Source organism: Paralichthys olivaceus, chromosome 12 (assembly GCF_024713975.1).
Source record: "Paralichthys olivaceus isolate ysfri-2021 chromosome 12, ASM2471397v2, whole genome shotgun sequence".
Taxonomy (NCBI): Eukaryota; Metazoa; Chordata; class Actinopteri; order Pleuronectiformes; family Paralichthyidae; genus Paralichthys; species Paralichthys olivaceus.
Window position 1 is genome coordinate 5,536,994 of NC_091104.1, and position 13,234 is coordinate 5,550,227.

The 13,234-nt window shown below is 45.2% G+C and overlaps 1 protein-coding gene across 1 annotated transcript in view; it reads right to left on the bottom strand.

Annotated features, from left to right (window-relative positions):
- The window catches only part of gfra4a (GDNF family receptor alpha 4a), a 97,895-nt gene extending 87,577 nt beyond the window's left edge, over positions 1–10,318 (bottom strand). The window contains exon 1 of the mRNA XM_069536122.1: positions 10,125–10,318. Coding sequence (XP_069392223.1) covers positions 10,125–10,182 — 58 coding nt within the window. The 5' untranslated portion in view covers positions 10,183–10,318. The remainder of the gene's footprint in view (positions 1–10,124) is intronic.
- Positions 10,319–13,234: the final 2,916 nt, after the last annotated feature.

Sequence of the window (13,234 nt, forward strand, 5' to 3'; positions counted from 1 at the left end):
TTAATACATTATTAGAGCTTGGCCTCTTTATCAGTTGGCCAATAAGAGCCTTTCACAGATAGATCTGTATCTATGGTTGTGTGTAGTGTGAAAACGTATATTTATATTTTACATTAAAAAATGTTAATTTCATTTTGATATATTAGATTGTGTTTATGTGTTTTTAAAAAAATGTATGATAATAAACAAATAAATATATAGTTAAACTGTCAATTACAAAGCCTTAATTCAATAAGTTCTCTTGCATGAAAGATAAGGCAGTGGTGACCAGACATAACATTTTAAATTAATGTAACACTAATCCTACAGGTTTGTCGATTACAAGCACGTTCGTCACCATTTCTCTCCACCATGTTTCATGGGTACGGACGGGAGCTGCTAGACGTCAACTGTTTCTTCAATCAGCAGAAATAGCTGCTGATTAGTAAATGAGGGGAGCAATTAACTGAGTAAATAACAGATGTGGGTGGTGACTCAGACGTCTGGTGACTTTTTTTTTTTAACACAAGCTCTAGGTCCTCGGTGATCAGAGCCCTGATCCGTGTTGACCACATCAGAACGTCATCCAAAGATAAAGAAAAGTGGCAAAGAAAGTTAATTTTATCAGGGTCTCTTTAACGATTTTGTGTCATTGTGTGTTAGTTAATAGATTAAACTGCAAAGCATCATTTGTAGCTTCAGGTTCTCCGTTACATGTCATCGAGGACGTCTCCTGCTGATGACTTAAACAATTCAACTACCAGGTTTGTATCTAGAACCAGGGTTCCTGAGATGTGATTTGAAATCGAGCGATCATTAGGGAACGGCTGTTTTCAGCTGAATGGTATAATTCGGTTGTGAACACACAGGGTCGCAGAAAAACACAAACTGATACAGTAGAACATATGGTGCTTGTTCTCAAAGATTGTGCAGCTCAGTAACTGAATCCGACTGTGTGAGATAAATATTCTGGGAAAAGAGACAAGTCAGATCCTGTTATCGCTGCCAACAAACTGTTCTTTGCTTCTTGTATCTTGATGAAATCTTGAAGATTTTCCGATTTTTCTTTTTCACTCTGCCTGGGTGACGACGCGGAACGTGTAAGACAAACAGATATAATCAGTCGAGCGGCTCATGACAGTCCGCGGCGTAAGAAACCATGTAAGAGTGTTGGACCGAAAACTCTTTCATTAGACCTCATAAACGTTATCTGGAACATATCTGAGACAGTCTGAGTGGAACGCCTGCTGCGATTTGGCCCGTGCTACACAGCCCCATCCTCCTCAACCTCCTGTTGGCTTAGTCAGATGGCAGCCTGGCGCTGAACCTGATTCCTGAGTCCCGATTTCACACTTTCCCTCTATTTCCGTCTCAATAGACCGAGCAGAACTCCGCAGCAGAAACTGCAGCTCTGATTAGAAACCAATTGGCAGCCCAGATCCCGCGGCCCCTGCAGTAGAGGCTGCAGGATGTCATCTCGATTCAGCTCCTGCTCCGGACGGGGATCTCTGCTCCCCCCTCAGCCGCCTGCTGGTCTGCTCTCATTTGCTGGGAGTTCTCAGGGAAAAGTAAGACAGGAGGTGGAGGAGCCACTTCTGTAATATGACCTGACCTAAAAGCGAGCAGTGGCAGGCGGAGATGGAAAAGCGTCGGGCCCCAGTTTGTGTCTGGTAATTATCTTTTCTGTATCTTTGGCTTTTGCAGCAAAGATTACCTCAGAGTCAATGAAACCTTTTCATTAAAAATTTACAGAAACCTGCAGTTTTTTAGAAAATCCTCACAGACGTCCCTGCTGCTGCCACCACAGTAATAATTTGTCTGGTTTAGATTAAAACACATTTTACAAGGTCTCCAAACAAAAATTGCTCTCAGAAACGAGGAAGCAGTGGGTTCAGCTGCTACTTTTCAAAAGATGAAGGCTTGATACTTTTTCTGATAGTTTATTTGAACAACATTGAATTTGAGTTTGCTTGTTCGCCCAGGGCTTGTGTCTCTTTTGTCTGGGTACTGCAGCTTCCCCTCACAGTCCAAAGACGTCCAGGGTAGTTTAACTGGAGACTCTTAATAGTCTGCAGGTGCGAATGTGATTGTTCGTCTCCGTTGGACCTGTGATGGACTGGCGATCCGTCCAGGATGTAGTCTAGCCTCTTGCCCAGTGCCAGCTGGGATTGGCTCCAGCGTCCCTGCAACCCTCACAGGATAAGTGGTATGGATAATGGATGGATGGATCCATCAGTGTGGTTTTATGTGCCGAAAGTCATCTCAATTCAGCTTTACATCCCTCCTGCTCCTCTCTGGCGCTCTCTAACTCCAGCTGATTGTTTCCTGAGTGACACACAGCTCATTCTGCAATCGCAGTTTGGGAAACTCAAATGGTGATGGTCAGTCTGTGCTGAATAAACAGGTGCCAGGAAAACTGTCTGTGGGTGTTAGAGCATCCAGGACCAGTGCAGGAGTGGTGCAGCCCAGCGGCCGAGCCTTCAGCTCGCTGTCTTCAGCTGCTGCTGCACACGGACACGCTGGTGCAGAGTCCGTCCAACTAGACGAGCGGGGATGGCCACAGAAACACTTTTTGTAGTATAAGTAAAATGAATGTACTTGTCCGTACACCTCAGAGATGAAAAGCTGTGTTGTGTATCTGCAGCTGAAAAATATAAGAGAGACTCGCTCCGGCCTGTGACTGGATAAAGGCTGGAATACAAGCGTGTGCGGCGCGGGGACAGCGTGTGATTAATGCAGGAGATCATGTGAATGGAAGCCGAGGCCTCGTGATTATCTGGGAGAGACTTTTTATGTCACCTTCCTTCTCTGCCAGATGAGAATGTGATTGTCACTTCCAGCGCCGCTCTCAATAAAATGGTGGAGTCATAAGAGCCTTTATTGTGTGGGGCCTGGATAATGGTTTGCAGCGCTCGCAATGAGACAGTGAAAGTTCCTTACACTCAAACACGCACTGACAGATACACTTAAAGGCTGTAAGTACTGTGAACACTTGACGATTGGGCCTTGAAGCCTCGCTGGCTTGTTTCATTACCACTCGTCTTTTTGCCCCCCCCCCCTCTTACTCACAAAACTTTTCCTCCAGATTAAGTGCAGCCTTTTAGGCTCTCTCGCCATCAGCCCGGCGTATTTTTGCAGCCTTTTCATTGCAAAGTTAAACGTCTGGCCACGGCACACGGTGCCAGTAAATGCCGTATCCTTTCAGCGAGGCAATAATAATTGTCTCTGTGGCGTAATCGTCCGTCAACAAAAGCCTGTGGAAATGACGGGGTTTTTAACATAATAAGGAACATCAGCATTTTGGTTTCCCTCCTCAACCGGAATCAATGCTGCAGTTTGATTCCCTTTGTTCCTGGGAATGTTTATCGGCCTCTTAGAGGACTCCATTTTACTCCATTCTACACTGCTAGCCTGTAATTGCTTCGCTCTTCTCTTTCTACATATTACTTGACCTGGTGGAGATAAAGAAGCAGTAACTCATAACCAGTGAAACACGCCTGCAGCTGTCTGACTCCGTTTCAACTCCTCTGTTGAGTCATGATGACAGTTTGAAAGGCATTGTTCCTGAAAGTGTTCCTTTTCAAAACAAAAGTGTTATCTCAGCAAGTCGACAGTTGACAAATTAAATCAACAAATCAATCACACAAGATGGATTGGGTGTCAAAAATGATATCGGCCAGCGCGAAGATCGGAGATGCAGATCGGGCCGAGCGATCGCTACCATCTCGTCTTCAGGGACGTGGAGCGGGTGGCGTTCTGCATAAACAACAATCAGGACGGTGTAAATAGAAATGTGGAGGGGTGGCGCAGTCAATGTGTGGATTAGACCTGAGCGGGGATCTAAAGAGCGGCTGAGCTCCTGTGAGACGCTCAGCAGAGGATACGCGACTCCTCTCTGTTCGATGCCCAACAACAGCTCCAGCCTCATGGAAAAAATAAATCCCCTCTCTCGCTTTCACGTTCACATCCTCTTCCCGCCATGTAACGCTCCGACAGTATTCTGTAGCCCCACTCTCTCTCTCTCTGTCGGTGGAACTTCAAGGCACAGAGAAGTATCCGGTTTGAGGGAAATCGAGAAACTGTGCAACGCTGCACCGGCTTTGGTGAATGAGTGTGAATGATAGATGTGTCAGGGGGCAGCAGTGAGGGGGTGGGCTCCAGATTTGTCAGAATAAAATGCATAAAGCAGGCACTTACAAAACTATATATATAAAAATATATATATATATATATATATATATTATTATCTGCATCAATTTAAGGTCAGCAAACACACAGAGAAATTATTCATCCCCACACAAAGTGATGAGGCTGAATTACTGCAGGAGGCAGTGTGTGTGTGTGTGTGTGTGTGTGTGTGTGTGTGTGTGTGTGTGTGTGTGTGTGTGTGTGTGTGTGTGTGTGTGTGTGTGTGTGTGTGTGTGTGTGTATGTGTGTGTGTGTGTGTGTGTGTGTGTGTGTGTGTGTGTGTGTGAGTGTGTGTGTGTGTGTGTGTGCATGTGTGTGTGTGTGTGTGTGCTTGTGTAGTGTGACGTTACAGTTATCTTATGATCTGGACCCTGTCTCTAACTGTCCCACTGTTCTGTAATATCTGTTCTGGTCTGTGATTAAATCTCCCACAGGAAACTGTCTCCATTCAAAACACATTAATTATTAGTCTTCTATCAACACTGATTCAAATCACTCCGTGGGTTTTCAGTGACAGATGTTAAACCCACACGATAAAAACTTTGCACTAAACTCTTTCACAGAACTTTGAAGCCTCATTATCTTGGTTTTATAAAACATGAACTCTACAGGCTCCTACCGTCGCACATGCGTGTCGGTGTGTAACACGTGAGACTGACCCGCCCTCCTCACTGTGGGTGGGACGGGGGGGAAGAACGGCCAGTTCTCAGCCAACTGCCGGTCTCATTTTTTTTTGGAGAGAGGCCGGGTGAGCTGAGGTGTCAGCTTGTAGCCGTCGCCTCTTTATCGCGGTCACCATTACTGTTTGTCAGCGCTTAATATCTTGTTAAGCTCTGAATACAGCAGAGTTATCGGCCGGCCTGTGAGTTGTGTTTACTGCCACTGCAGAGGAATAAATCTCCTTCATCAACATCAGGTTTCCCCCCCCCCCCTGCGCTTATCTGGCTCGTTAATGCTAACGTCACCGGCAACCTGTGATAGACACAGACTGAGGCTACGTTTAGCTCGAACACAAGCACGTAAAAGACCAGAAAAGGTTATAATAATGTATATAATGTAGTTAATATAATAAAAATAACCTATTTTATAACCGTAACCTTATTCCATGCTACATATTTCATTAAAGTATCAAACCAACGGACTAAAAGATGCACCAGAGTTTTTTCTTTGACTGAAATGAAGTGTAACATTTCTTTTGAATGTTTAATTCTCTCCGTCATTGTCAGTAAGAGCGGAGTGTGACAGAGAGCGCTGCCCCGGCCCCTCACACCCTGAGTGAGATATCGCTCTTCTGGATGGAAATGCATCATAGGCAAATGTCTTAATCAGACATTTAGCCGGTGAGATCAAATGTGCAAGATAATTTTTATGAAGCAATAATGAATAGGAAATCCATTCTCTCAATTTCTCCAGTATTGAGAGCAGAACCAATAACGTCAGCGCTTATCAACACTACGTCTTCTAACGTAGCCACGGGGCCTTTTTTCAGCGGCCAGCCCAACTATTAAATCAGGATCTGTCACATCATGATGAAACTCAATCCTCCGGTCAGTGTGGGTACAAGGATCCTCATCATGAACACTGTCTGTTTCCCAGGAATCATATCAAGCTTTGTCCAGACTCATCATCTGCTGCTGACGGTCAATAAAGACACCGACAGAAGTGAGAGGGAGACAGACAGACACTTTCTTACTTTCTCTACACTGACACTCACTCTGAATACAGCTTGAGAAATGAAAGCTCCTTCAATAATGTGAGTCTTGGGAATCACAAAACTGCAGAAAATTCAGAAAACAGTAAACTTCTACGGACATTCGCTGATCGTCGGATATTCTGTTAGAAATGAGAGATTCTCTGGAGTTTTTCACCGCCAGTCATCGAGTTAAATGTCAGAGCTCATCTGACAAGGAAAGAAAACTGTCTGGAGGATTCGCAGCGAGCGAGCGAGTGGGCGTGTTGATGACGTGTCTAACACACAGCAGGCGAGAAACTGGAAGAATACAAATGTCTCAGGATGACAACGACATAACAGATGCCAATGATATGTGAGTTTTGTTGTCTCCTTTATGCTCTAACCAGACGACACCCTTTGTGTAAATATATCACGGGTCATCTTCCAGATGTTGTGAACGCGTCTGACCTCCACAACCTCCTGCTGCGCTCTTCATGGAAGCAGCTTCACTGTGTTAAAGGCTCTGAAGCTTTTCATTTCTCCTAAAGACGGCTGTGAATAATAATAAGAGCAAGTATTTTAAAATGTATTCAGCTGGACCAGAAAGTTAATCAGTGATTAATTACCTGGTGAGGTGCAGTCTCAACACTATAATTACTTTTGGGTAACTTTGTCCTGAAAACACAAAATCAGAGGGACTTCTTATTCCCATCAGTGATTTGAGAAGCTTTTCTGACCTTAAGCAAATAAAACGAGATTATTTACAGACTAAAGTGACGAATGGTGAAAACACTGTAGAATAATATCAAATGAAATCTGTTATTTTTATGTAATGTGATGATATCATTTTATAATCAGCGTCATAATTTCCTTCACAGTGCAATCAATAAGTAGTAATTTGATAATTGTGCTCTTTCTTCCCTCCCAGCTTCTGTTTTCAAACACTTTACACAAAACGTGCTGATCTGAAATCAGCTGTGTTCCTCCTCATCAGTCCATGACACCTTTATAGGATGAGATCCTGGTGCTTCCCTGATGCATCTCATCTACAGCAGCCTCTGTGCTGGATAATTAAATGGTCACACCTCCCCTCCACCACTGGGAGGATGCGGGCTTCACAAACTCCTGCTGGGAAAAACACATTACCTCTTACCAGCCAATTACAGACGTGTAGCTCTATCCCCCATATGATATGTAAAAGAGTATAAACCTTCTGCCATTTACTGCCCACCACTTAGAGAAGAACAATATGCGGATAAACCTGGTCAACTAATTACAGTAATGATTGCAAAATGTTCAGAGCGGATAATCACTGAAGCATCACAACACTGAGCACTAAATATGCTAATTTGAATCTGAAGTAAACAGAGGCCTGTTTTTTTTTTTTTTTTTTTTTTGCACGAGATTACCCCCACAAGTTAACGAAATACAAAAACACAGCACGGCAGTCTTTCATACATCCACATTGCACAGCACGCTTCATCAGAAGGAGACATTCATTAGATCGGACAGATATCATCATTGCGGCTCTGGCCACCACAGGCATTCAGGCATTTTTAAATACTTATTAGGCTCGGCGAGCTGTAAAGAGCGTTTGTTATTTGCAGCAGGAGCCTGAGAAAGAGGCACAAACACACAGCAGCCACTATTATATACCTTTAAACTAAAAGGGCCTCACAAGGACAGTGGGCTGTCACGTCTTGGTCCTCATAAGTGCAGGGAAGACAGTACACACACACACACAGAGAGGGGCCATATGTGAGAACGCAAATGTCCGAGGCAGCTGGTCCAGAGATTTTCCAGAACCTTTCCTGTCAGCCTCCGGCCAAGATCTCCGGAAAAAATCAGAGTGAGAATATAACAGAGTAATGTCCAGAAGATTCAGGGCGTCCATGATGTTTCTGACAAGCAGCAAACACAAGACTGGAAAAATCCAAATATCTCCGGATGAAGAGAAAAACCATTAACGTGGGAGACGCCGGTGGAGATGTCAGCTTGGGAAGACGACAACACCGAATTCTCAGGAGAGTTCAGGCGAGTGGTGGAACAGCATTCAGGAGGCACGAACCCTCGAATCTCTTGTCGTTCCGTGATGACAGTTTATGACACATTCTTCATTCCGAGATATTTGGATTTTAATTTGTTTATCTCAGTTTCTCGTCCATCTTGTGTTAGAAACGTCATCAACACGCTCACTCGTTCGCTGTGAGTCCTCGGGACGATCTCCAGCTGTTTTCTCACGTGGGTTTACTCCAGCAGACCCCTGGTTTCTGTTTGAGCGACCGGAAGTAGAAACTCCGCAGAATATCCTCAGCAACTGACCGTAACATTTGTGTTCCCACACACACAGACCCAGGAGTTCAGTGTGTGTCTGAGAGCAGCTATACAAAATGTCCACACCCCATTTTCTGGACATGGATACAACAACGAAATACTACAAACGAATCCAAGTGGCTTCATCTTTTTAACTAGTGTTTGGTGTTTTACTAAAGATTCAAGTGGCGATGCACTACTGCATGAGAACATGCATCACAGACAAGCAACAGCCACATACATGTGCACTAAAGGCCGATCATGGACGTAGAATAACGAACCACGTCAGTCGTGAGGATGCAAACCTGTTGTATTTACCGCTTTTACCCATTAAACGCTCAACCTCACACTTTCAAACTCATTCGCTCCTCTCTTCCTCCTCTCTTCCTCCTCCTCTCCTCCTCCTCCTCTCCTCCTCCTCCTCTCCTCCTCCTCTCCTGCAGATCCAAACCGGCCACCGTCCTCTTCCTCTCTGACCTGCAGGCTAAACTGCCTGCGTTACTTGGATCCCTCCCCCTTCTCTCTGCCTCCCTGGGTGGCTGATGGACGGGATCATGAGTCCCTGGGTGACAGACTCTCCGTCGTTTTGACACATCTCTTTGACAAGGTGAGAATATCCACGGAGAAAAGACGGGGACCGACTACCCCGGCCTCTCTCTCTCTCTCCACACATCCCCGCCTGCACCCAGCAGCCCGGCTCACGTCTTGAGTGACAGCACAGAGCTGTGAAACAGGTTTTACATATGATGGGAAAAGTAAGAGAAGACAGGGGACATCTTATAGCGTCACCTTCCATTGAGAGAAAGTGGAGGACGGGATTGTTGCAGGCCTGTGAGCTCAGGGTTCAAACGTCTTGTCTGGAAGCTCGAGAAGCTCCGGAACGCTCCCAGCGTGTGAGGCTGAAATCACAGCTGCACTGAAGGGAAATGGAGTCTGAGATGTAGAGCTGTCATCACCAGGACTATAAACCTCACAGATACAAATCCCTCCGTCTGCACCTCCTGTTTCCTCCCTGCGTCCACACTGCAGGAGGGGTTCCTTCTTAGCATGGGGGGGGGGGGGGGGGGGGGGGGGTTGCAGAATATGAGTTTATACCACAGATGAATTTGAAAGTAGATAAACAGAAAATAACACTGGCATCAGAAACAACTCGCAGCAGCTGGAACAATGAAGTGTACAGGTAACTTGATGAGGAGAGTGGAAGCTCTGAGTGTGTGTGTGTGTGTGTGTGAGAGAGAGACAGAGAGAGAGAGAGAGAGAGAGGGAGAAAGGGAATGTGTGTGTGTGTGTGTGTGTGTGTGTGAGAGAGACAGAGAGAGAGAGAGAGAGAGAGGGAGAAAGGGAATGTATGTATGTATGTGTGACGGAGAGAGAGTGTGTTTGTTTGTGTGTGTGTGTGTGGTCACTGATTCAGTGTCTCTCTCTCTCTCTCACGCATGCAAACACACAAACGACACATTTCACCTGCAAAAGCAGGTGCACACGCGCGCTCACCGCACTCCCGCACGCGCACACCCAACCAGGCGGACTGCTGCACGCGCGCACCAACACTTTGACACACACTTGTCTGCATCGTCAAACTGGGGACCAGCAGCAGAAACAAATCCCGCTTCATCTTTTCCCCCGACATCACATTCGTGCAGGTACACGTGCACAGCCTGCGTGCACGGCCCCCAGCGTGACACGCACGCCAGAAAAATGCAGAGAAAAGACATGCACGCGTATCCATCCAGTCCACCGAGGCTGTCAATCACCAACCAGATGTTTTGTGTGGTCTTATAATAAAATTAAATTAAAAAAAAACCCTGAATCCTCACGTTCTCTCCAGGATGAAGCTGATCACATGCACGCGGCTGATGTTGCAGGAAGACAAATGTCTCATTACGCAACTTTACAATAAAAGAACATCGAGGGATACAAAACATTCAGAGCAAGTTCAGGTCAAATATAATCCAAGTGTTGTTAAACTCACCGATGAGAGCCAGCTGTAAGAAGTACAGTCCGAGGAAGTCCATTATGGAGCGAGACATGATTCAATCCGGGGCGAGAGATGATGATGAGGATGATGATGATGATGGTGGTGATGATGATGATGTGTGAGAATAAAAAAAAAACCCTCTGTTGGTTCAAACTGGCTCCGACGATTAAACACGCACAGAATCGCAGCTATTTCTCAAGAGATGAATCCACAGCAGCGCGTGAGGGAGCAGGAGCCGAGCAGCATCTTTTCACAGTCAAACTTTTGTCACGGGCGTAAAAATGGATCAGAGCTGCGCCAAAAAAAAAAAAAAATCGAGCCGGTGGTTCCGAGTCAATGCCACACGGAGGGAGGAAGGGGAAAAAGAAAAAGCTGTTCGTTCCTTATGTGGAGTAAATGTTGAACATCCGCGGCTGTTCCATCCGTCCGCTTCCTCTCCTCTTCGCCTCCACCTGCGCAACGTCTGCAAAATGCGCATGAATCACAAGGGGCGCGTTGCTGTGCGCACTCCGACCTGCGAGTCACCACAGCCCGTGTGATCCCCCCTCTGCTCCCGGGCGGGTCTGCCGGAGATGATGCCCAGCCCCAACTCGGTTAAGAAAAAAAAAAAGAAAAAAAAATCCAATCTTGGCAAAAAGTTCAAATAGGACAAGTTAAATCGATAGACTATTTCATACCGCCATAAAATGGAAACAATAAACCTGCGTAAAATGGTGCAGAGTCTGGCCGGGTGGGGAGACCATATCCACTGCTCTCTGAAAAGTAGGTTATCCCCCCTCTCTCTCCCTCCACAAAACAGAAGTTGAGAGGGATTTGGGGACAGTTGAGAGAATATTTTCGGGGCCCTACAGGAGGAGCAGCCGGTGGAGGCAGAGCCAGGCTGACTCAGTGTCGGTGCCTCTTCATGGTTAGATCGAAGGGAGCATCTTGCACCCAGCATGGACTGTTGGAGGCTACCTGCTGTCTCATGTCCTCGCTTGGTCTCCTTTCCAAACCTGTCAAAGAATCATCTATTCTGATCTGGGTTTCGGGGACAGTGGGTCTGATTGACGCTCGGACTGTTATCATTTTGAGACATAGCCTACTTTTGTTTGCTGTGCACCCAGAATAATTGGAGTAACCCTGCGGGAGAAGCACCCCATTAATCATGGATGATATTTTAATTCTTCATTCAGTTATAAGTGGCCCTTTTTCTTTTTTTTTTGTCAAACTGTGAATTATCTTAGAACCGTGAAACTGCTCAGGATGGGAAATTAATGTTTGAGCGATTTCTCTGTTGAGAGTGATTTTGCCTCCTCTGGCTTATTTTTGGAGGTTTTACAGCTGCTCGGGGACACTCTCTGGGAGTATGTAAGAAAGACTGACACTCGGAAACTTGGATTCTACACGGTTTCTGGAGAATAAGCTGCACAACCTTAGACGCAACCTTCTGTGTGGTGTTTTAATTTTTTTTTTTTTCCTGAGGAGAGTGGGCAGTTTACTCTGAGGATTTGCCCTCACTGAGACGGGAGGAAAAGATACTGCAGGAGCAGGATTCGTTCTCCAAGGCCGATAACACAGTTTGTAATAAAACTGAATTCATCCCTGTGCAATACTAGAATAGTAAAAGATTCAAAACTGTCTCATCTTACAACACTTAAAATTTGTATGAGTTTAAATGTTGGGTAATTCATCTTATGTATAATTGAATACGACATTGAACATACAGGCATCAAACTCAAACTCCTCATGTTCACAGGGGATGCGCTTGCTGAAGCATTTGATTTTTAGTTGCAGGAAACACAAGAAAACAAATAAGATTTGATAAATCACGTCTTAGAAAAGCAGAATTTGTAGTTTGCCAGTTGTTTTCTTTCAGCAGAGGGTGACGACGGATCGGAAGAGGCTACGTCAGGACCAAACAAGTGGTTGTGAGTGTTTATTGTTTCCAGACATCTCAGTTTCTGCTCGTCCAGAATGTCCCCCGGCAGTTTTCAAACTAAAAGGGGCCCGGCAGTGTTTCCAAACAATAGCAGAGTAACTGTGTCTTCAAACTGAAGTAGAAGTGTGGATGTGAACGAAGCAGATCGTGAAGAAGGTACGAGAGCATCAGGAGGCGACTGAACAGGAGCTGAAGCAGCTCGAGCAGCGATCTGAAGCTGGAGGGAAATTGTAATTGGATTACATCCACATAGCATTTCTCTTTCGTGTTATCGACCACTTAAAGTGCTTCACACTACAAGTCACTTTCACTGGCACACGTTCATACACTCGTTCTATTGCAGATCTCTCTTGGACTGAAGGAAGAGTCATCCGAAGTTGGAGGTTCAGTGTCTTGCATTTGGGATGCAGAGCGGAGGATTCGGGAATCAAACCACTATTTTCCTATGTTCCACTCTACCTCCTTTCAATTCGGCCGACGCTGTTAACGCAGCCATTGGAGGATGCAGCCGAAGAACTTTACATTCACAAAAAAACCTAAATAACACAATATAATATAATATACATATGATGTTTCTCAAATGTTAAATATGTAATTATTGAAATTAACAATTTATTACAGTTCTACACATTTTAAGAGTGTAGCAAAACATGAAAACATTTTATTCCCAGTGAAGAACTAAAAAATATCTTCAAAATGTCAGCCTGGTTTGTCAGGAAGTTACTGTCGCTTCAAAATGTCTCAATTATTTCAGAAAATAACAAAAAAGCTCGTTCAGTCAATGACATTTTCTCTGCAGCTGCTCAGACTTTCATCAACAGAGATTGTTTGTTCACGTCATTAACAGGGAAACACAATGACAGTGTCTGTCTTTACAGCAAACGCACAAAAACACAATCTGTTTACTCTTAAGGAACGAGGCCCGAGTGGCTCCGGTGGTTATGACTCTTGGTTGGTGTGTGAAGTCGCCACTTCAGCAGCCAACTAGGTGCTCGAGTCACAGTAAACCAGACGTTAAAACACCAGACGGCCAACGGGAGGACCAAGGTGATTTGCGGGATGAGGAGAGCGAGTCCGGCAGGAGGCTGAATCTTTTGTGTTGTCGACAGGAGGACAGGGGGACGTCAGGAGACAGTCATAGAGCATCTTTTTCTAACCTAAACCAGATCTTAAACTAGTTCAG